The sequence below is a fragment of the Mirounga angustirostris genome, unplaced genomic scaffold (assembly GCF_029215605.1).
Source record: "Mirounga angustirostris isolate CCGP_5_RB_7025 unplaced genomic scaffold, mMirAng1.0.hap1 SCAF_1, whole genome shotgun sequence".
NCBI classification, from domain to species: domain Eukaryota; kingdom Metazoa; phylum Chordata; class Mammalia; order Carnivora; family Phocidae; genus Mirounga; species Mirounga angustirostris.
In genome coordinates, this window is record NW_026991709.1 from 59,281,438 (window position 1) to 59,306,329 (window position 24,892).

The window sequence follows — 24,892 nt, forward strand, 5'->3', positions numbered from 1 at the left end:
ATTGTCGTCGAGTCACAGTTGTGTGTCTTGTCCCGGACGGTAGACGGCGGCAAGTCAAGGTTAGAGTACGTGCAGCCAACAAATGTTTACCACTCTTAGGCACCAGTGTGATGCCCTGCTGGGTCATCACTTCGTGCTCTGTAAAGTGATTTGTGCATGCCTAGGATTGTCAGTACTTCTAAACTTCTATTACATATATCTCTGATGAGGTTCTTTCCTTGCAAGGCCAACAGGATTTCCAACCCCCTACCCTGGAAATTTCTCCAACTTGAGATACAGAACTACTGCTAAACATATAACAACACTTGCCTTCAGATGCTACACTTAACCAGCTAGCTAACCTTTTTCAAAAGCCAAGTTAACTCTGCTGCAATCATTTTCTCCTCTAGTGTATATCCTCAGCTGAATTCTTATTCTCTGGCATGTCGTTTCAGTATATAAATCAGCCATACGATTCTGTGCCATAACCAACAATTTATACAGATAAGATCAGGGAAACTAGGAAGCTCTGTGAGCTATTCACTGCCTTTTAGAGATGTTTGCTGGTCTTATTTGGCTTTGCTTTACAGCTTTTTTCTATTTTTAAAAGACCACCCGCCCAATGCTCTAGTAGAGCTGTCTGAAACTCACAATCAACCATTTAAATGTGCAACAATGCACAATAGCCAGGTCACTTGCACCCTGAGATTGTACTAAAGGATCACAATGTACACAGAGTATATGGAGAAGTATCTCATTTCTTCTAAAGATCCTTAAATTCCTGGGATTTCTAGCATTTTCCAACTCTTTAATTAGTAGATTCATTTTTGAACTACTGTAACCCCAAAGACACATATCTGCAGAGCCCTCCTGATTGTGTTTTTCCCTAAGCCTTTACTCCTTTCAGTTTCCCCGGTTTGTTCCTTTAATTTCACTTTCAGAGCTTCTTGAGGCTCAGTGACTGAACACCACACAGTGCAGGTTTCATCTGATGTACCGGCGCCTGGTGTGGTCTAAGACACACTGGTGTTTTGTTCTTGAAGTACAGCACTGAAGTTCTGAACCCTAGACTCCAACACAAAGGAGATCATTAGCTCATTTTAAGTGTCTCTTTTCTTCCCTCCTGGCCCCCTCCTACTCACCCCGGTGCTTCCTTAGTCCTATGCACTGGCCACAGATGGCAACCATATTCTAAAGCTGAGTATATACAAAATCGTGCCATGGAGAACAGAGTAGCTTCAAAGTTAGCTTTCTATTCAAGTAGTATGGTGGAGACTCTGGAGGAGTGAACTCCTCTCTCATTCATTTAATCCACCATTCATTCAGCCAGGAGTTTGCTTTCCTACACATTCTTCTAGTGTCCAGCCAGTTGAGGGAGGATGGGTGTGAAGAACTCTCTGGAGGGCCCTTCCAGCAGGAGGACACTGGGACTCTAAGCCAAGCGCTTGTCGCCCTGGGCCTGCCTGCTGTTGATCAAATCATGCCAGTCCCGTGAGAGGAGCTGGGGAGCACTGCGTGGGGTGTGGATTTCCCAAGAACTGCCTTCTGCTAGACTGACAGCACATGCGGTGTCCCCTAGATAAGGATTAGACCAGGGAAGTGGGTGAAACAAGGAGGAGGGCGTGGGGTTGCAGAAAACTCTGTAGGATGGTACAGTAATGGGAGGTGGGAGTGGGAAAACCTTGCCTTTTTCTTGTTTCAAGGTTTGCTGGAGCTTTCGCCTAATCATCTGTTTGAGCATCTTGAAAATAAGTATCTATTTTCATGATATCTATCAAAAACAGGCACCAGATTATACTACAAAGTTGACCTTAACCCTGCCATATTGTTACTAGAATCAAAACATGTAGCAGCCTACATCCAACGGAAAACCATTCTGTTTTCCCAGCATAGAAACCAGAGGGTATCTGTGATGCACTTCGTTTTATAGGTCTGCTGAAGTGAAAAAACCCAGTAAAACATCCATACTTACACTTTCACCAACAGGCAAAATACTCACAAACATGATCTACCCTTCCTTTCACTCCGTTCTTCCCCACCACATTCATTCATTCATTTATTCATTCAACAAATATTCTCTGAGCAACCACTATGGCCAAGCACTCTGCTAGGTGCTAAGGATCCAGCAGTGAACAAGATAGGACTTCTGCCCTCACGAGTTCTTCTGCCTGGTCCAAATAAGCATTTAATAATTTAATTGTCGGCATGTTATTTGAGGAACAGGGATGATTTGTCTTACTTAGAATTTCTTCTCAATCTTTCTCAAACATATTTCTCGAAGGTCTAGACTCCTTTAACTAAGATGTTCTGTCTTGACTCTCTCTTACTCTATTGTTATATTCTTTCCTTTCTTGGCTACAATGTTGAGAGTTCAGATTGCAACTGCTACTTTTTTCCTTTTTCTTTTGGTGGGACTGCAACCCTGAGGGATTGTTTCTTTTCAAGCTACACATATATTTCCTCTGTAAATAGTGTACCACCTAATTTGTGTCTTTGGATTCTGCTGATTAGGTGTCAACATATGATTTAAGGAGTCCTGCATATGAGATGCAGAAATCACAACTCAGTACGTCACTGTTTTAAAGCTCTGACTTGGGATTTATAGAGACTTCGTACAGTCTAGGTTAGCATTTGATCTGCACCTCTTACTAAGAGACTTATAGCTCAAGTTCCATACCCACGTGTCCCTGGAATGTTACACTCAGCTGCAAAAATGCTCCGGAGTTAAGAGAAGCAAATGTCCAAAATGATCTCTATTACCAAAAACTATGTGGGCACCACAGGGCAGGAAAGGCTTACTCGGTATAATGAGCCAACAAGTTTACTGAATTTCTTAAGATTATATATATATTTTTCAACTCCTTCAAACTGCTTCGGATTGGAAGAAGGTAAGTGAGCTGGGTGATTCAGAGCAATCCTTCTCTGCAGTGAAACACATTTACTCTTTTCACTTTGCCTCTATTTTCAATTATTTCAAAATACTCTGAAGCCATCAGGCAGACTGTCTTTCAAAAAGATGAAAGATGAGTTTCTTTAGTTGTAAGCAGGTCTCTTCGGAGAGGGCCCTGGGATGTGGCAGCACAGCCATTTGCCTGTTCTAAGGACCTGCTGTTTTGTCCTTTTCAGCTATCAGTGCTGGGTGGTGGCTCCCGTGGAAGGAGGATGCACAGCAGGGCCAGGTCCAGCTTCTATGATGACTTATCCTGAGCTAAGACAGCACACAGATCCCTTCCCTATAATTCGAAAATCTCTCATTGACTGGAACGCACTTGAGGACAAGAAGGAACTTATTAGGTCAAGACTATCCTACTGTCATATCATTTAATAATACTCTAAACCTTCCCTATACCAAGAAGAAAACATTCAGAAAGATTTTTTAACTTGTTTGAGCTGCAGTTCCCTTATCGCTAAAATGGAACATTTTGTAAGAATGACGGCACTTGACACACAGTGGATGCTTAGTAAATATTAGTTCTCTTCCAATTTTAGGACAAAAACCCACACCAAGACAAATGAGGGAATGAAGGAAGGCAAAAAGATAATGGAGAGGCTTCTCAGTCTACCTGGGCCTGAATCCGAGAAGGGGCAAGGAGAGGGGCAGTGGCCTTTTCCTAAAGTGAGGAGGGTCACTGTCCCACATGCTCTCTTACAGATGCGGGCCTCTCCTCAGTCACTCTCGGGGGGGGGGGGGGGGGAGGATGCAGGCCCTGCTACTATGACATAGATCATTTATGTTACATCAATTTTAGTACATATTTACTTAATAATTTAAAACATTTAAACTAGAGCTAATGCTCAAGTTCACTGAGTGTTGGCTGTCTTTCTGGTGCTGTTTTAGGAGCTTTCCATATAGCATTCCATCTAATCCTTATAATAACCCCAGGAGACAGATACTATTTGCATTCTCATTATGCACATGAGGAAATGGAAATATAGGGAGGTTAGGTAAAGACATGTAAAATGCATTCATAGGTGGAAGTTCACGTTAAAAAGAGCACATACATAGACCGTGGGGGTGAGAACACATTTTCTGAGCAACACATGGTCCAAATCTATTCCATTATCAGATAATGAAGAAATAGCTTTAGAAGTCTGTTATTACATCTGCCTCTGCCCTGCAGGCATCTTGGAGGGACTTCTTTAGGAACCAGTCCACGTTTGGATGATCGTATGGGACTTGCTTCTTAGTTTACTTTTGGGGGCCAGGTTTGAGCATGCAGATTCTGTTTGGGATATATCTTGGGGAAGTGGCTCTTTCCTTCTTTTCGTTCTCTGACTCCAGCCTAAAGAAAGCTATACACTGTGTCCCAGAACAGTACCCACATAGGCAAGCATGCCTGTATGCGTATCTTCTTAGGAGGTTCATAGATTCTGAGAGGGAGGCCCGGTCATGGTACCATAATACCAAGCCTTCCAGTCAACATTTCTTCTTCTAGAGGAGTCCTTCTTCTGGAGGGAGAGGGTAGCCTCCGTATGAAGGCCCCACCTGTATCACTGCCCAAGGACAGTGCCCAGGTCTGCTTGGAATGCCTCTCAGCATGTTAACCTAGGATTAATGTCTACTTCAGAAACCCAGGATCCAACCTTTCCTCTGGGACCCTTAGGTCAGGAATAAAATGGAATAAACCAGATTTCTGGGGGTTTCCTTAAAACTGGGGGAAAAAATCCTAACCACCCCATCCTACCAAGCAGAGACCTACAGTATTTCCCTGAGGAAAGGCTATACATCCTTTCCCCTGGAGTTATCATCTAATGGTCGAAGTTCAGAATTTGCATGTGTATTTTCCAGGAGACATGGAATTCTGCTCTGTAGCTCAAATGCATATATACCTTCCTTTTACTGTCTCCTTTATATCTAAGTACCCAGTTGAGATATGAGGCAAAGAGACAATCAGTGATTATACAGAAAAGAAAATGATTACCAAAAAATTAATGACAAAGTTAATTTCACTTCTTGCAATTCTTCATGTGGTATTCTTCATATCACACCAAGCACTCTTAAAAATCATGTATGCCTGGTTGAATACTGCATGAGATCTTGGTATAAAACCAATAACATGAACCTAGTTAAAACCACTGAAGATAAATGAGTAGGAAGAAATTCTTTTTTGGAGTTGGAGAGTAACTCAAGGTCCATTTTGGCATCAACTATGAATTCATTCTTCCTTGTGAAATGATAAAGACTCATATTCACAGTTCTTCCATGCAGTTGCTTTTGTATTCTAGCAGCGATAAAATAATTTTCTTATTTGTTCTAGAAGTAATTTAATAGCAGAGGAAAGTAACATTGGATTTAGTTGGTTCCAGAACAGCATCTTGAAGTAGAAGTAATTCCAGATACTGTGTGTCCAGGTGACAGTGGCCTTAGGGATGTCTTCAGCCATCAAAGAGAACAATATAGACCAAGTAAAAAGTTTAAAAAAATCTCCACAAAATAGTGAACTTGAGGATGTCTTGTGACAGTGAAGAAGTACATGAGAACAACACATAAATTTGTTGTCAGTAATACAGAGCGACTTGAATTGAACCTGTCATAAAAGAATTTCTCAGAATGTGACATTTTCAAAAAAATTACGCTTTAAGAGAATTTGTTTTAAAATTTTTGGGAAAATTTTAGTGCTCAAAGTATATGGTACCTGTCCTCTGGCTAATGCTTAGAGATTACTAAGGATTAGTGAATATTTGTGAAGGCATCTGAAGAAGACATGAGCATTCGTTCTTATTAGCTAAAAGGAAGAGAAAACCATGCTGGAAAGGAGGAGAGAAAGAACTAAAATAATACAATTACTGATTTGTTGGGCTTGGGTAGTGACTTTACATTTCTTTTTCATATATTATCATTCCAATTGCTGTGTACATGGAAGATCTAATTCTCTCTCACCTCGCCTATTTAATTGCAGAGTCTCCCTTAATACTGGTTTTTATTCTTTAGTCTATAAATGGGCTTGAGACTCTTGTATCATAAAAATATTCCCTACCCTGCTTTTGTATCACCTGTTCATTATTTCTTTGTAAAGTACTAAACTTCTTTAAAAAGTAGTGCCGAGTTGTTGCTTTCTCGCTGATCTTCTCTTTGCTCTTGAACCCCCTTTTTTGGTGTTTTTGTGATGCATCTGACTCTGCTCTCTTAACAGCCACCAGGAAGCCACAAATCCCTGGTGTCCGCAGCACCCAACGCTGCTGCCCCTTCTCCCTGAGGGTCTTTTGGACTATCCTGTTTTTCCTATATCTCAGACCTTCTTTTCTTCTCCTCCTTTGCTGTTCCTCATTCTCTTTCTTACCACTCACTGTAAGTATTCTATTTTCTCTTTTTTCTCTCAACAGTCTTCTTTGAATTTACTCCCATATTCATGGTGTCAAGTTTGGCTTCTTAACAATTTTTTTTTAAGATTTTTATTCATTTATTCATGAGAGATAGAGAGAGAGAGAGAGGCAGAGGCAGAGGGAGAAGCAGGCTCCCCGCAGAGCAGGGACCCCGATGCGGGACTCGAGCCCAGGACCCTGGGATAACGACCTGAGCCGAAGGCAGACGCTTAACCCACTGAGCCACCCAGGCGTCCCCAAGTTTGGCTTCTTGGTGAAAGCATTCGCTAGCCCTAATTTCAAATCTTCCTGCTGTACTCCACTACCCTGTTTGTGACTCTGTTAATTGTCTCCATTGGGTCTACCCCTGGTGTCTCATTCTCAGCATTGTTTAAAACTGAACTGTATTCTACTCCTCTAAACATTTCCTTTTGTCTCCTCTTTTTGATATGTTGGAGCTGGCTCTGATGATCTCCTTTCTCTTAACAAACACTCAATCAGTTCCTAGAGCTGTCTACCCTCATCCACAAAGTCTGTTGAACCTGGCTCATCACTATCCCCCTTCAGGTTACCCAAAGTCTGAACTACTGACAAAGCTTCCCAGGCTCTCTCCTCCCTCCAGCCACCCCTTCCCACATCCATGCACCCTCCACACCCTTGCTAAATTAGAGCTTCCTACAGCAAAGTCTTGAGGATGGCAGCCCTTACTTAAAACCTGTCCGCAGCTTTATACCAAAATGTAGACTCCTTATCCCTTACCCTCATGCCTTACTTCCAAAGAAATTCTTTGCATTTTTCAAGAGAGCTCAAATGGAACCTTTCCTGATAAACTGAACTGGATATTATTATAAACTGGATTATAATGTATTTCATGAACTTTCCAACTTCTTTCTCAGATAATGGTGATTTGAGGACATGCACTAAGTTTTAAGATTTTTGGTGGCAAGGTCTGGTTGTCTCTACCTTTGTATCCCCATAGAAGTCCGTGTAGGGCCAGGCACAGAAGATGTACCCTACACATGCTTGCCAAGTGACTGAATCAATGCTGTGGTGCTTCCAGGTGTACAGGACGTATCTTTAACCACTCTGCAAGGTAGCTGTTTGTGAAGGCATCTGATCTTCTCTACGAGATTCCAAATCTCTGTACAGAGGTTTCCAGTTTATAAAACTGCATCCTACACAATACATAGGCCTGGTTCTCCACATTGAAAGCATTCAGTAAATTGGTAGATGAACAGTCCTGACTCTCTTTCTGTCCAGAAAACGTAAGTTCTCCTTAAAGCCAACTGGGTAGCTGGCAGCATAGTGTGGCGGGAGAAGGAGCGGGGTTCTGTTTTTAGCTCTTCGACTCACTATGTGGAAACATTTTTGTAGGACACTTGCCCTCTGTGGGCCTCAGTTTCCTCATCTGAATAATAGTGGATTTAGATCAGGTAACATTTCATCTCTTCCAGTGCTGATAAAAAGGACTCACCGGTACACATTCCCTAGAGGGAACAAAGGATACAGAGGCAGGAGAAAAGCGAAAAATGCTTATTCAGCCGGTGAGTTAACAGGGGATTGAGTCGACTGTGGAACTTGATGTGAGGAGATTGGTGGACGGATTTGACTTGAAATTTCTTAAAGCAAGGAATTCTGAGAGTCTTCATGCATGCTCTCAACTGATCCTAAATGATCCCTCTCTGAGGGCAATTTTTGTTTTTTAAGTCAGGATGGGAGAATCCCTGACAGATATGGAGGAACACGGATTTTATATAATGAAATTTGCCACGTGTGGAGGAAGCACATATCAAACGGTCACTAGCAGCTGCAGGTAAGAATTAAAGATGTATTCTAGCAGGATATGGGATGGCAAGATGAAGAACAGAGCCCTGAAAACCAGCAGTAAGTCTTAACAATTATATGTGGACAATCATAGGCACCCTCATGCAATATTTGGGAGAGCAATATGGCGTGGAGCAGCTTGAAGCAGTGGGTCACGAGACCAGATCTGCAAGGGGAACTGGGAGGATTTCAGAAGAGGACAGATTGCGAGAACCTGGGGAGACCACAAGTCAATGACAGAGTTCCAGCGTGACACTTACAGGGGACGCCGTGACTCCAAGAATGACCCTTTCTCAGTAAGAAAAGTTATTTTGAAATCTGTTCATCAGTAAATTACTACTAGGTCCCTCAATACTTTCTTACATCTACTGACTGAATGAAAGAGGGCACTTGTGCCTATTAGAAAATAAGTGGGTGTCTTGTTTTATTTTTTAATTGGGAAGGAAATGTCTCTAGAAAGGATATGCAGTTCAGCCCACCTGAATTTCCATGACAGGCAATGTTACCCAAATATAAAGTGCCCCACGGGTTTATATTAAAATGAGATGAAGTCTAAGAAGGTCTGAGTGTCATAACTGAACTGCTCTGTTTTCTGAAAAACACCCTTTTTTTTTTTTTTTTTTTTGGTCTCTGTGGCTTTGCTTCTGTTCCTCCTGTGTGGAATACCATTCCCCCTCCCCTTCTTTCACCTTACACACACCTGCTCTTTCATGATCCAGGTCTAATGTCCCCTTCCCACTGCTTCAGGCCCCCTCCTCAGAAACACTTTAATACTGCATTTGTACACCCCCCGTCACAGTTTTCTAGTTTTGGCCAGGTGTTTGGGAACACTGAGCTCCTAAATTGGGGGGACGGAGTCTTGTCTTTACCTCTAGCGCTCACTGAGGACTTGCATAGAAGCAGGGGCTCAGCAGTATTTGATGAATGACTAAATGAAGGAATGTGTGCATGAAGGGTACAGGACTATTAGAAGTTATTGCAGGAAGTGACCATGGAAGACATCCAGTTAAATTAGCAGTGTAGGGACACAACAAGTTTTATTAAAAGGAGGGACAATTTTATAAAAAGAGGTAGACTGTGACAGGAAACTTCAAGAAAAAGACTTTTAACAATAAATGTGTTCCTAGATGTGCCAAGTAGTGGCTCTAGGAATTAGAGCAAATAAAAACATTAACTGGCCTTCTGATGCACAGTGCTGGACTAAGCACTGAAACCTCTAAATAAGAGGGCATCAAAGGTAATAAAAGTAAGAGATTATGTATCAATTAACTCAGAGGCAGAAAGGTGACTGTTTATAAAGGGCAAGACTATCTTTAAAGAAATGAGTCCACACTTAATAGGTAAGAGGTTTGCTTGGCTAACAACATAGCAGAAAGATAGTTGAAACCGTTAGCTATGAAAAGGTAAACATGTCATTCTTTATAGGAAGTAGAATAAAAAGGGATGCAGGGCACTCGGGGGACAATGAGGACACTCAGTTATACCAAAGATGCTCTATTTACTGTTTAACTGATACGGAATCTAGCAGAAAATTAATAGCAAAGCCATAGGATAATAGCTATCTGTGGTTGCTCATTCCAGCCCATTTTGATTATATTTCTTCTGCAAATTAGTGTGACCCCAAAATGTTTTCAGGATTGTCCAACTTGTCCTAAATTCCATAAATAAACTCTTTCAGAGGATGCTGTTTTTTGCCATGTCTCTATTACGGTTCTTCACAGATGGACCATTTTTGTCCTTTCAAAGCCTAAGAATAACTCAGTTATCAAGACATACCCAAATCCAGTTCATCTGCTCCTGTGGGATTCCAGTTAGTTTAGACACATCTGCTGAGATACACGCATTTGAATCCAAATGAAGCTTTTGTTTGATTATACATTTTGAACATTTATGGAGTTTTTTTGGGGGCCAAAATGTTTTTCATTTTTTGGCACTCCAAACAAAGATCTTCGGTTATAAACACTGCCTTCTGAGCACCTCCAGCAGAAATCCAATCTTTTCATGTGAACAGGTGCCTCAGGAAGTTTTTGGAAGGTTTTACACTGCATCAGCTTTCTGATTGGAAACTTTCTGAACACACAGTCAAATTTGCCAAGGAGACCTTCAAACTTGCCTGAGCAGTTTTCACTCATACAGACATACATTCACACATACAGACAGCCCAAGTGAAAGCAAATCAGAGCCCTGTAAAACTGCAGTGTCTTTCTTAAAGGTTAAATACCATACACAATCAAACTGAACAAAAAGGAATGCGTGACAGGAGAGAGAACAAACTAATAGCAAGAACAGAGGTGCAAATTCTTCACGAGCGTGCTCCCCTTAAAGCGTTACCAGAGAGTTCAAGCGACACATCCTCTCAGTGAGACGCTATCTCACCCAGTTTCGAATGCGCACCCAAGCATTTGTGATTTTAGACACTGTACCTTCAGTGTCTTGCTACCCATTTCTTTTACTCACAAACTTGTTCAAACATTTATGTTGAAACAAGTCCTTCTCCGACACAAACGGGCCAACCAGATTCAAATCCAGGAAGAGACAACACTATGCTCTAAATCGGGTTCTTTGGCAAAGCCCATATTTTACCCGATTCCCTACAACGTTTCTTTTCCAGTTTGAATATAAACTGAAGAGCAGAGACAGAGTAAAATAACTTTTTAAGCCTGAAGCCTGAAAAGTTATTACAGTGTAAACTCACTCCCCCACTGGGCATGCCCGGAATTCAGTGGGAAATCTGCTTTCAAGTTGTTCCTATAGCCCTGGACCAGATGCTCTAAGGTGGCCAGAAACCTTTGTCTACACCCACTTAGCAGATTTCTGGCTCTTTATCAGGGACTAAGAGGTTTATTTGCAGAAATGAATCATTTCCTTCAAAATATCCCTTACCCTATTTACATGCTTGCATATTCTTTCCATTTTGTTTTCCCCCTACAGCTTTACTAAGGGAATTAATTATCTCGAAGAACAGGAACATACAGTAAGTACATCTGAAATACAGGATGAGGCGCAGTATGTCATCTATTAGGCCTGGCTAAGACCAGCAGCTGATGCTAAATGGGAAGGAACATGCACCAAATGTTTTTTAATCACAAAGTTAGTAATTAATTGCTCTTTAAAATACATTTTATGCTTCTTTCTGTCTGTGTACATGAAATGCACATTTATTACATGCCAAAAATTACAACATTATGGTTTAAATGTGACTGGCACGGAAGTCCGGAAAGCAGAGTTAATGTTCCCACGGCAACTTTAATTCTGTCCGTGTGCACATGTAGGGCCATAATGGTCTCCCGCTCCAGGATAATACATATAGATGGTCTGGGGAGGGAAGCTAAAGACCCATATCCTCGACTGTAGTTACAGGAAAGAGACAAAGGGTAAAAACCGTGCTCCTTTCCACATACACAGAGACAAAACAATGTCCCCACGCCTGGTGTTGTGTAATCAGGGAAAGAAAGAATCGGCTGTGGTGCTGGCACTCAAGGGGACAGTTTCTGTTGCTGTGGGAACCTGAACTTTGCATTTCCTGACTTTGGGGTAATTAAAATGTCAGCCTTAATGTGGCATTAATGGAGTTTGCCATAAAAAATCCTCTGTTTTGTTCTCTTAAAAAAAATTGTTTAAAAGTTCAAACTGAACCAAGTGTACTAAAAATTTTAATCTCGGGGACTTGGCCTGGTGATGGAAGTTGGGGGGGGAGAGGGGAAGTGAAGGGTCGGGAGGGGGCAGACCGGCGAAGGTGGAAGGCCAGAGAGAGAAAGGAAGGGCCCAGCAGTCTCCTCAGACGGTGCTCAGCCCCAGCAGTCATGCTACCTACGGAGCTAAAGTTAAACCCACCCACACAACAGTTTGGTAATGTGTAAAGGTTAAATTAAAAATAAATAAAAACTGTTAATGCATAAGTGCATCTTGGCAAGGACACAGCAAATGAGACAGCCTGCTGAGGCCAGTGCAAAACACCGGAAGGTAAGTCACCAGGGATGTCGGCTTCCAACCAAACAAAGACATCAGAATAGGTGGCTCCGCGGCCAAAAGTCGGGAGCACTGCCAAAGGGGGGAGAGTCGCTTCTCCCTTTGATGGAAGCCTTATTTGGGGGAAGACAAAATGGAAGAAGCACGCGAGTCGTGGTTCTGGGCGAGTTGGCCACACGTACACGACTGTGACGTGCCGCAGCTTGAGAGCTGTCAGGCTAGGGCGGGCTTCCTCTGCTCTGCTGACTCGGGTTAGGCCTCTTTACACGTCTGAAGAGAGAGCTCGGCTCACCTCTTCCTCAGCCTGTTCCTCAGCAGGGAACCATTCTGTCAAACACCTAGGGCTTTCGTACCCTCTGCATTCCCAAACTCATCTCAACGCCTTGCGTTCTCGTCATCGGAGTTTGTTTACCACTGGATTTTTGGAGACAGTGAAGAGGCCGCAAGCTAGGAGGTCACGGGGGAACGTCGCTAGGAGGTCATTGGTAGTGGGTGGGCCATGGAGCAGCACCCAGTTCCGCAGCGATAGTAACCTCACCATCTCACAAGGGGAAGCATTTTTCAACCCTATTCCTTCTTGGTTTGGATATGACTGGGATCTTTGGCAAAATTTGAAGTCGCTGGGCAGGTTAAGTAGCCAGCTGAGAATTTTAGGGGTCAGACTTGTCTAAAACATTGGCCTGAGTCCTTCAGAGGTGACAACACTACGTCTCACCCGCTCTTACCGGTTCATAGGCAGAGCTGACTCTCTTGTGGGGATGCTGATCCACAGGGTTTTAGAACTCAGTCACCAATACGAGTACACATTTTCAAGAATGCCATTTATGGGCTTGGAACAGAGAATTCAGGCTGCTTACAGGAAGAGCAAATCCATAAACATCCCTCACTATCTGAATGAGTTAACTACCGAGCAAGTCATTCATCGACAGAAGTGTCAATTTTCTCAGTTTTCCTACCCGTAAATTGGGAAGAATTATAATGACTGACAGGAAATGGGCATTAGAGCATGACTAAGAATAATTCTGCTAAACACATAACAAATAAAAAGGTGCTATAAAAATTCAGGCACTTGTGAAAGCTTGGAACACCACACACTGGTGGAATGTTTCTGAAGTTAAAGAGACTAACAAGTCAAGGGCACTATTTTTAAATGCCCCAAATCTGTTAGTTCTAAATAGGAACAGAATATTTTACCTTAAAGAAATTAGGCTTTTAAATTAATCTATGGTAAGAATGACATTTGAAAGTAAAAAAAAAAAAAAAAAAAAAACAACAAAAAAACCTTCTTGAATGCAAGAAGAGCATCCAAAAAATTTAACAGCTTAAAATAAACCTCCTTCCTGTCTTCTCTCAAGCAATCTCCAAATGGACGGATTTCTGTGAATCTTTCCTAAAAACAATTTTCTTCTAAGTCTAGGCTCAAATCAGGACAAACTACGATCCAAATATATTTGGAGAAAAGCATATCGATTTCATCAACAGGTTAGGACAGAGAGGACGTACACATCTTAAGGGCAAAATCGGAATGACTTTCTACGCAGCTGGAGATTAGGGGTCTACTCCCGGTCTGTTCTCCTTCCAACTGCATTCGGACACCTCACTGTGAGCTCCGATCTCCTGGCTCCCTCTGGGCCACTTCTGAGCTGTACAGTAGCATGACGCTCATACGGTTTCTTGTTCGTATTCCAGGCTAATGCCGAGACCTGGCTGGAGGATGCTTATGGTAAAGTACAATAAATGAAGCCCGGTGCCTTCCCTATTCAGCAAAACATTCATTTTGCTGCAACAGGGGATTTCTGGGCTAAGGCCATTCTATGTAATCTTCCCCATAAGGTGTGGCAGAAGGCCAGGCGATGAAGGTGTGCGTGCAGGAGCTCCAGGCCCTTCTCCACAGGAATGGGCTACCTTCCTGGTAGGTAGGGACAGCGCGCACATGCCTACGGGCACTGTGCCATGTGATTTTCCAGTTCTTCCTGTAATTACTATTAGGCTGGAGACTGCCAAGCAAGAAGGGCCAAGGATGTTACTATTATGATGGTCCACAGAACACAGTCCTTGCTCCTGATCCCCAGGGCTCTCTACAGAAGCAGCAACTTAGTACAAATCACACGGGCTCTAGAGATTCGGATCCCGTTCTTTCTCGTTTCACTTTCTAGTGACAGCTGGACCAGCCACCAGAAGAACAAGCTCCTTTTCACCCCGACCTCAACCCCTGGGTTGTTTGTCCCTTTACTTAAGACACTATGATGATGAAGCAAGTAGGAAATGGAACCGCCCAGACGCATCCACTTCTTGCCCACTTTGCAGAGTTTTACATTTGTTTTGTCAGAAAAATAACAAAAGGAGATTTAGACTCTCATTTCCTAATTAAGGATGCTTGTGTCCATGGACAGGATAAATGGAGTCCTTTTTTGAAAACAAAACCGTCTTGGTCTTATTCTTCCTCCTTCTAAAGAAGAACACGCCAGCTCTTTGCCTGTTACTAGACATCCTGTATGCAGATCAGTTCAGAATACTTGTTGGGTATCTTAACACCAAAAGGAATATTCTTTCAGGTCAGACCCCAAAATTATTCCATTCCTTTCCACTGTCCCACCACACATGTTCCTTTCTCTTTGAAGTATTGGGCTTTACTTCAAAAAGAGAAAAGCTCCGAAAAATGATTTATCAACTTCTTAAAATAGAATTTGAAGAAGTGACTCCCCGATTAGTGGGAAGACAGCAAAAATAAACAGCAATGGAGTGATTTCAATGGCGACGATCTCATTAAGCTGCCCATTTCCAAATTTAGCCCGTAGGCAGTTTTTTTTAATTAAAAAATATTTTTAACCTGAATTCTTATTGGCTACGTGAAGTCTGGGTGGATTCTGAATTCTTGGAAGCCATTCTCTTTTCTTCTGTAAATTTATGCTATCCTTTAACCACTTCAAAATAAATTAAAAACTGGAAGGACGGAAATTCAGCCAAGCCAAATGAGACTCCAATAACTAATGCAAAGCTGACTTGTATTATGTAATTTCAAAATGGATGTTTCCTGTGTCTAACTGGCTTTTTGAGGTCCATATTTGGTGGTTCAGTTTAGTCATGGTGGAAGTGCTGTTATTCAGATCGCGGGGACAAAAGAATAATTAGAAAACGGTAACCCAACTCTCTTTTTTTTTTTTTTGAGTGAATGTTATGAAAGAAAATGTGGTTCATATAGAATGAATCAGCCTTTTGAGGCCAAGTGGCTGGACACCTGGTTTTAAAATACACTCTAGCTTTGAAAATATGGACGTTGGCTGAATCAAAATGGAGGCAAGTTCCCTTTGACTACTCTAAAGACCAAATGGAAATGGCTTGTTCGGAACGCAAAAAAAGCCTGAACCCAGGGGAGAAGCACACCGCTCCAAGCGCCACGAAGACACCATCACCTTACTGGTGTACTCACAATCAGATGACCCGGTGTGAGCGTGAGAGTTTGTCAGTGAATGTGTTGAGTGGATGAGGGCTGGGTCTGGAGACAAAACAGCTTCAAAGTTCAGGCAGGGAAGGCCCGGCTTGGTGCTGGATCCGCCCGGCTGAGTAATCTCATTCTCCTCAGATGCCTTCTGGTTTTCAGCTGTCTTGGGTTTCTTCCTGAAAATAAACAAAGGGCCCTTTGAAGGAACTGACTGCATATTTGGGAAAAGGCATTTTTAGAATCTGTTAAAGATAACTTGATTTTTTTTTTTTCTGAGGGGGGATGGGAGGGAGTCCAGTATGTCCCTTGTTTTAAAACAAGCTGATTCTTGTTTTTTTCCCTCCAGTAATGGCCTAACTGGGAACACATGAAAGCATATGGGCCAAGCAAACAGCACCACATTTGGACTCTGTTGGCTGCATAAAAAGACCCTGTCCCAGAACTTTAGACAGATTGAGCTACGTATGGCTGACATTATCCAAGAAAGCATCCTTTTTTCCCCCTTAAGAGTTTTAACATGGTCTGGAAAAATACTAGTGGAGGTTTACCGTTCTAGCATTTGTCAGGAAGCTTAGAGACAGGACCCGTGGAGTAATGGGAGGAGCACTGGACTGGGAGTCAGGAGACTTGAGCTATGGTACTAGCTGTGCCTCTAACTTGCTGTGTGGCCTTGGGCACCTCACTTCACCTCTCTGGGCTTCAGTTTCCTCATCTGTAAAATAAAGGGCTTGGATTAGAAGGCCTTAAAGGTTCCTTCCAGCTTGAAGTTTCTATTCATGGAACGCATTATGGAACATTCAACTTTCTTGCTGTTATTAGATTTTACTTTAGATTAACACATAATTTCCAATCACAATCTAAATTTGCAGGCTATATAGATGAGAGTGTAGTGATGGAGGTTGTTGTTAAAGTAGCAAATGAAAAATGAAAAGATGAGCTTAGCTTCTAGCAGGTAAAGCGGTAAGGTGTCACACGGAGATCCTCTATTCCAAATCTTTACTCATCCAAAGCTGAAGATTCCCTTTGTTTGTTGATTTAGTACATGACTCTGGAGTATGGGAGGGTGACTGTGTGTTTGGGGTGGGAGGAAGAGATGGGTGAAGGGCACTAGAAAGTAATTATTGCCCACTGCTGCTTGAGGTCAGGAATAGGAAGCAAAAGAGCTCAGGTACCAGTTGGCTCTGGTGTCCTTCCTCTTCGGGACGATGAAACGGACATAAACACAGAAATACTTAGCTGACACTGCATGTACCTTAGGTCCCAGCCAAACCGGGTTATTAGTCATACCCTGCACATGCCCTCCAATTTCCTTGGCTCTGTGCCTCTTTCTATCATTATGTGGATGGTGACCAGAGAAATTATTTTATTTTATTTTTTGGTGGAAGACTTTGTGTGCAACAGAATTTGTTGTAAGTAGCTTTGTTTCCATGTTTTTCTTGTTTCTATAAGCCTGGCAATGGACTTGTCATACAGAATATTTTGTATCGGAATTTGCTGTACGGGGTAGTTAAATCTGCCCTCGCAGAATATGGTGTTACGATTAGCATGCTGTGTTTCTGGTCCAACAGGTTGTGAAATCAAATCTGCTTTTTCAGAGGGCAGGAGGCAGAGATAGCATGGTAAAGATGAAGAGAGAGGGGAAGCTTTCAGACATATTTTTCAGCATGGAGTAGGCCAATATAAGAGAAGCAATGAATTGCAATGCTTTACCAATTGTTTGTTGGATGGGTGACGATGGAACCGACCCCAAGTCTTGAGTGTCTACGTGGACCTCCAAAGCCCGGTTTCTGGTGTTCAGTTTAAGAAAATATCCAAGATCAAAGTCTCCAAAGCTCAACTCTTCTTTATTCTTGGAAACCAGTGCCCCCTCTCAGACCCCTCCCTATTTCCATCACTGTTGTCTGTCACCTGCTTTGTCATCAGGTTGGAAACTGTAGGTGAGTAACACCCTTCTCTGACTTAAAGCCAATTCATCAAGTCCTGACAATTCTGTTTCCTTCATATTTTTTCACATCCATGTTTCCTTTCCATTTCCACCACTATCACCTTAACAGTTTTATTTAGACTGTTGTTTATTTACTGGCTCTCTATCCTCTTTGACCTCTCGGAGAAAATCAGTTTAGCCCAGCACCCCAAATGAGTCCTAAATATGCTCTAGCATATAGACCACATGTTGGCCACACAGGACTCTCAAAGTTCTTGAAAATTCCCAGAACGTCTTGGGGTATCTACATCCTTGGCTCTACATCTTTGTTCAAGTTAGTTCCCTTGCTTTGAATGTCCCTTTTACAACTCTGTTGAAGTCATATTTATCCTTCTTACTTATTAAAGGTTGTCTCCACCTTATAACTGTCTTGATTTACCTCTACCAGATGGAATGTCTCTTTCTCTCTGAAATTCAACTCCGTCCCACCTTTCTCTGAAATTCCAAAAAAATCTATACTTCTCCCTATTTTACTCGCTAAGTTTTGTTTCAATAGTAGTTATTTACGTGGTTATCCGCCCCCCCATGAGACTGTAAACTCTCTGAGAGAAAATGTCTTAGTTATTTTTTAATTCCCTGTGTTCATCCTTTCTTTCCTTCCTTCTTCCCTCGCACCATTCATCTAGTCACATATTCATCTTAAAATATCATGCACCTATGGTGTGTCAGGATAGGTTAGGGAATGCAGCAAGCCTGGTTGCTATCCTCTCGGAGTTTGCTCTCTAGTGTGTACTGTTAAGCAGAGTAGCTTCGACAATGCTGTCATTCGAGGGGTGCCTGGATGGCTCAGTCGGTAAGCATCTGCCTTCGGCTCAGGTCATGATCCCAGGGTCCTGGGATCGAGCCCCACATTGGGCTCCCTGCTCGGCGGGAAGCCTGCTTCTCCCTCTCCCACTCGCCCTGCTTGTGTTCCCTCTCTCGCTGTGTCTCTCCCTGTCAAATAAATAAATAAAATCTTTAAAAGAAATTTAAAAAAAGCTGTCATTCAATATTTGTTTGTTGATGGAGTGAAGCAGAATAGAATTCAAGGTATATTCTGAGAACAGTCATCGTCTAAATCCCAATTAAGTTTCCCTATTCTTTTGTTTTGTTTTGTTTTTATTTATTTGAGAGAGAGACGGAGAGAGCACAGAGGGAGAGTGAGAGGGAGAAGCAAACTCCCCACTGGGCAGTGAGCCCGATGCGGGGCTCGATCCCAGAACCCCAGGATCACTACCAGAGCCGAAGGCAGACGCTTCACTGACTGAGCCACAGGAGCCCCAAGAGTAGGACCATTTTGCTTAACAAAGCTGGACTGGTCCTCATGAGTCCTTTAAATATCAGGATGAAATACTAATGGTAGATATCACTTAACAGAAAAACTCTTTTTTTTTTTTTTTTAATATTTATTTCTGATGCTTACTGACAAGGCCTCGGCTAGTTTTGGATTTCTGTTTCAGGAAATTGAAAAAGCCCTCTTTCAAACATGAGTATATGACCAAACAACCAACATTACTTTTTTAACACTGCAAAAATGGTATTGTTCTTTATATAAATGCCCTTGCTTCCTTCCCTAAATTTGATCCTGCTTCCTACCTGGCATTTTATTCCACACCCTCCTGTCTGTTGTCTCAAGGATCACCTATGGAGAACACTCGCAGTACAGAGGCACTGGAAGGCACCTCTACCAATGAAAATATTGAAAAGTCAACCTTCTGGCTCACCCCCTCATTTGCTCATCCTGATACCACTGGGCTTTTTCCACCTGCACAGATAACGGAGAGCTACCAACTGTCCTTAGAAGCAATCCATTTCTCATCTCACCCCCTCTGATAGTTCTGCTGGACTCCTTTTTCTGGAGCCGAGAAACACGGAAACGTAGCAGCAGTCTGTCCAGACATGCACAGGTGCTGTGATGTTGCCCCGTTTTTGCAGCTGATAGTTTATTAAGGAGGAAAAGGCAAGTCCTGCAGTAATTAACTGAAAATACCTTCTTTGGCTGTGCAGAGAGAATCGTATAAACACGGCACATCTGAGGCCAAGTCTGTCCAAGCCTCCATGGCTATGCATTATTCCCTGGAGCCTTTAGAGGGCAGCAGCACCACAGGCTACTCGGGCCGCACGTGGGAGAGGCAAACTCCCGACCAGACCAGAACCTTCCTCCCGGTCACCATGCCAAAGGTTGGTTTGCCAAGCTCTGGCCGCTCAGCCTCTTTCTTTCTTTTCAGTTCTCCTTCTCCCTCTCTCTCTCTCTCTGTCTCTCTCTCTCTCCCTCTCTCTCCTCCCTCTCTCCCTCCCTCCCCCAATGTTAAAATTATACACTCTGATGAAGTCGCCCCTCAACCGGAAAATGAAAGCTCCAGTGAAAAAGTTAGACAAGCCAACAACAAGGAAGAAAGAAACCGGGAGAAAGGGGAAAGGGGGCTGGTGAGGGGGAAGGATTTAAGAACAAGAAAAGGGCAGATGTTTCGTAAATATATGCAAAGCAAAACTGGGTGTACCCTGAACACTTCCACAGAGAAACAGACCAATCATTGTGCACTTCCTCCCGCCACACTGGTGGAACCCTGCGCTCAAAAAAAAAGTGTGGCTGCAGGCACCTGCCTTTCAAACGGTCAGTTCTGACATCCTCACTGAAGATCTCCCAGTTGTCCAAAGAGAACAAACACATTTCCATCTCCCCACTGCAAACATTTCTCTTAGAGAAAAAGGGCCACTTCAAGAACTGGAAAGGCGTTTTAGGGGGACTGGTGGCTGGTTTTTTAACTCTCACTGGGCTGGTCCTGGCAACAAGTTTTGGGCTGAAACACAGCAGTGAGTGAGGTTGTGGATGATGTTGGCTCTTTCCTTACCAGACATATTGCATGCGGAAAGAAATATGCATTGAAACATATTGATGAGATAGTAGGTATCAGGCATGTTAAATGCGTGGAAATTAACCAGATCGGTGGCATTTGATGTATATATTTCACACTTCTTTGCACATATTGCACACATACAGTGATGGCAATGCTTTCTACAACATATGGAAAATAAATATTGTATCTGTGTGAGCTCTTATCAGACTCCCGGGGCTGTTGAGAGGAGAGTGCTCTCTTCTATCTCCCTCTCCCAATTTTCTCTCTTCACTGCCCCCCCACCCCACCTCTCCTGCACATTAACATACCTTCCACTTATCAGCCTGCTGGATAGGAAAGAATTAGTCAAACCTCCTTTTGATAAATAATTACTCAGTCATTGAATCATGACAATTTAGACCCACAGTGCCCTTCCCCCCCCCTTTCTTTTGGAATGGTAACCATTTCTTTATTCTCTTTCCCAACAAAACATTGAAAAGGCTCAGGAGAGTGTTTGGGGAGGGGATCAGAGAGCAGAGGTGTAACAATGCCCCCCCAACCCCACCGCCAATGAAACCCAGCTCTACCATCAAGTATCTGAGTGCCCTAGGCAAATTATTGTGCTTCTCTGGGCCTCAGTGGAAATAATGGGGTAATAATACCTACCTCCTTGGGCTGATGTGAGGATTAAATGAGATAATTCGTGTCAAGCGATTGGCAGAGTGATGGCACATGGTCAGTGCTCAATGATGGTAGCTCTGAGAGAGCATCAGTTCTACGGTTTTCGTCAGCTATAAGGAGGCACTTCCTCGACCTTAGTAATCTTTTTTAATGTCTAGACTTCGTCAGGGGCAAATGGACTGTCATTGTAGCAAAGGCAAAAGAATGTTAAGGATAAGCAATCTCTTCTTGAACACTTTGATCTTACTGTATCACGCTCCCGACACTTTCTGTTCACTTGTTTGTCATTGCTCTTGCTACACCAAGAGCCCCTCTCGAACTTGAGGGTCAAGCAAGCTACACTGGGCCCTGGAAGCCCATCAAACCTGGGCACTATGGTCTGTGCGTCGAAGCCAACCTTTGGCACTCACGCTTATCACGTCTCCTTACAATTTATCCTTTTACTACTTGGTCTAATGTTCTCAGATCAATTTAAGATGTTTTCGTAATTAAAACATTTTATTCTCTCAATTTTTAAAATTTTCTTGGCAAGGCCGATTTATAATGTTTTTCAGTGTATGTCTCCCTCGCTGTATCAGTCAGGATCCGGGCAAGAAACAGTGGGCACACTCAAAGGTTTTAGCTGGAGAGAGTTTAATATAAGGACTGTATAGTGAGGTACAGAGGAGGTAGTGGGGTGCTCAGGGTGGGATGAAGCGCCAGGGCTAGCAGCGGTGGAATGCTGTGAATGTCAGCTTTCAACGGTTAAATCCAAGGGGCAAGGAAGGCATGGCATTCTCGGAGTCTAGTCAGAACTGCAGTTAGGAAGGGGGGTACATTGCCCTCACTCTCCTCCTACCAGCACATCCTTTACTGATGTTCCTTTCGGCCCAGTTCAAAGGGGGAGAGCCTGGGAGTGCAGTCCAGAGAGGCCGGCCTCCTGGGCCACATATCAGGGCAGAGAAGGGCTCTGGGGTTTTGTGTGTGTACAGAGGGGATACTAATCAGTGGACCTCTTCTTTCCCTCCTCCGTTTCCTTCACCCTTCCGTCTCAATTTTACTTTCTGGAAAGAAAGACAGAGCAAAATAAAGTGAAGTCAGTTCTCTCAGCGTCCATGTACCTATTTTGTCTATTTGCCATTTACGGGGGAGAAAGCTGAATGTGGACTCCGTGAGAGCAGGGATTTTTGTGTGTTTTGTTGGCGGCCACATCCCTAGTTCCCAGAACAGTGTCTGACACAGAGTAAATTGCCCAGTGAATTTCAGTGGGTCGAGTAAATATATTCACTTCTGCTATGCCAGACATTATACGCATATTATTTCATTTAATTATCACAACAATCCAGAGAAGTAGGCAGGGCTGCTGAGTATGGTTGTGTAAGTGGTCTGGGAGTGGGTAGGTTTTAAAATCTAACACTTGTCCCCTCCCTTCCCATCCCTAAGCCTTGAGACCTGGTCCAGGGCACTGTCAACCCTGGACACATTTTTGTAATTAGTCCACATTTTTATAGTTTATTCACCTTATTGGTTTTGTACCTAGCCAAGTGCAGAAACTTTATTGTTGTTTCTTCTTTAAATATGAGAGAGCTTGCAAAGATTAGAGCCTAATCTGTCCCTGGTAGGACCTGTAAGCCTGAAAGCAGGTACTGGTGTTGGGCACAGGTAAAATGCTTCCTAGGGCAGAAACAGATGCTCACTGGTGGGACTCCCTATGATTTTCAGGAAAGCGTAGGTCCTGATTCCTGGGTGTGGATTTGAGTTCTCTGCAAGAACGTAGGAACGGTAAAGACTCTTCCCTCTTCCAAAGGCTACCGATCCTGGGGACCCTGACTACACCCTAGCACAGCTGTGTTACTTGCCCTAGTATAGTTACCCTGTAATGCAGAGAAACCCAGAAAACCATCAGACGTGGGAATTTCTAAGGCACTCCTTGCACTTCAGCTTGAGGATGAATGAATGAAGGTGTCTATACAAGCAAGTTCCTCACATGGGTATGGAGGAACTATTTTTGATCTTCCGTCGTGTCTTTGGTCCCCAGCCCCTGAACCCAGTAGTACTGCAGATGACTCTGGTGCTCCCCATCTCCGTGCTGGCCAGGCAAGCCTGCCTGTCACCTACACGTCCACTGCCACTAATTACAATCCAGGTGACTAAAAGCATTAAAGGGGAACAAAAACTCTGGCTTTGTCCCTTTGTGTATGATTTATGCCCAAATAGCTAAAGACATAGAAAATATGAATGTGAAAATCCTACCCGAAAGCCTAACAGGGATGTTACTCTCCCAGGGTTAGCATTTTCCAGTAGCAGAGAGGTCTATAAAACACCATCCCATGACCCGCCTCATACCATAGATAGGAAAACCTGAGAATACAACTAGAACGAGGTTTTGTCTTAAAATGTATAATTGAGCTGTTTTGCATGCATAGCCTCTAAATAATTTAACTTTCTGGCTTTTTCAGTTAAAAAAAAAAAAGCATCTCTTCATCTGTTACTTTTAGCAATGGTTAATGAATAGTTGATATCAATCTTTCGTAAGTATTGTCCTGGAGGCATCATGCCTCATATCCCAACCTATTTGTGCACCTTGCCCTGCATTCTCCGACATAAATGTCTGACATAGAGGGAACTCAACCACAAGCACAGAGCCGTGCATCCAGAGGGCAGGGCTGAGCTGGAAGCAGTGGGTGAGAGATGCGGCTGAAGGAGCCCCGAGTCCCCAGGGAGGGCCTTGGCCCCCGAAAGGAGCAAGGGCATTAGCTCAGAGATGCGACTCAGACAACAGAGAGATGCCGAGGAGGAAAGCTGGCCCCCAGACCTGACCAGGGTGGCATGAAAGGACAAGTTGCGGTGAGATTCAACAGAGTGGCACAGGAGGAGACAAGGGGCCAAGAGATCGGCTGGGAGCTGCCACCACGTCCGGCGCGGGTGCAGACGACCAAGCAGAACAGTGCCAGGCCCCACCAGGGATGCCAGGATCCGGCCCCGCGTCATCTGGTGAGGAGGCGTGCTCCTGCTCGGGGCAGGTGCTGCAGGCTGGCAGCCGAGGGCCACCTCGGGCTCCTCGGGCTCCTCAGCCTCGAGTCTTGTAGCCCCACCGCGATCAAGACCTGAAGCCATCTACAGCTGCATCTGCGTCTACAATTGTGTGAGGGTGTTTGTTTTTTTGTTTTTTTTCCAAATTAAACTGAGTGAACTGAGAAGCCTTTCACTGGCGGCATAATGTACTCACAGTAGTTTCCAAATAAATGGTGTCACTCTTCAGGTAAATCACTCCAAGGCTTGGGCCTAGTGCAGATGTTCATTGGGGCAGGGAACAGAGAGCGGTTGCATCTAGAGCAGACAAGGAAGAAAGATAAGGCCGTTAAATGACAGGTGATGGTGATCAGTCCCGCTGATGGAGACAGAACTGTGGGACTTGGGGGACAGTCCGGTCCTGCACCTTTGCACCAGAGAGGGCCGGCCAGGGGAGGCCGAGGCAGAAGAGAGGATGTCGCCCAGGCTCCATTCTCAGCATGCCACCTGATGGCGGGGGTGGTCCGAGATCTTCCACAGCACCCTGTCTGTACGGACGCAGCACATTTGGTGGTGGGGACATGGAAGCCGAGGTGGAGGGTGGGGGTGGGGGGCAGTGTCCTTCAACCTTGCCACAGCCGACGCTTCTGCTGGTGTTCTCGACTCCACTGTAGCCTCTCCTGCTGTAGTGCCCAGTTCTTACCTGCTCTGGAAACGCCACTGACCTGGCCACGTTCTGAGCTCCTGCCGAGTCTCTGCCTTTCACTACAAAGTCTCCGCCATCTCCTGTGTCCTCTAACACGTGGCGCTCACCCTTAGGGGCTGCAGGGCTGACCACTGTCTGTCTCCAGCCTTGCACCCAGAGGTCCTTCCCTAGGCCTTGCCCTTTTGGCCACACCGAGC

General features: G+C 43.8%; 1 protein-coding gene across 11 annotated transcripts in view; it reads right to left on the reverse strand.

Moving 5' to 3' along the window:
- Window positions 1–24,892, reverse strand: part of ZBTB20 (zinc finger and BTB domain containing 20) — a 307,719-nt gene that overhangs the window by 49,558 nt on the left and 233,269 nt on the right. For 9 of the 11 annotated variants that reach the window (XM_054504191.2, XM_045902906.3, XM_064593295.1 and 6 more), the window contains 3 exons: window positions 24,207–24,307; window positions 16,066–16,229; window positions 15,506–15,693 (listed from right to left, as the gene is read on the reverse strand). In XM_054504191.2, coding sequence (XP_054360166.1) covers window positions 15,506–15,693; window positions 16,066–16,076 — 199 coding nt within the window. In that variant the 5' untranslated portion in view covers window positions 16,077–16,229; window positions 24,207–24,307. Of the gene's footprint in view, window positions 1–15,505; window positions 15,694–16,065; window positions 16,230–17,227; window positions 19,733–24,206; window positions 24,308–24,892 lie in introns of those variants that run through there. The other 2 variants (XM_045902910.3, XM_054504220.2) reach the window with 2 other exon arrangements.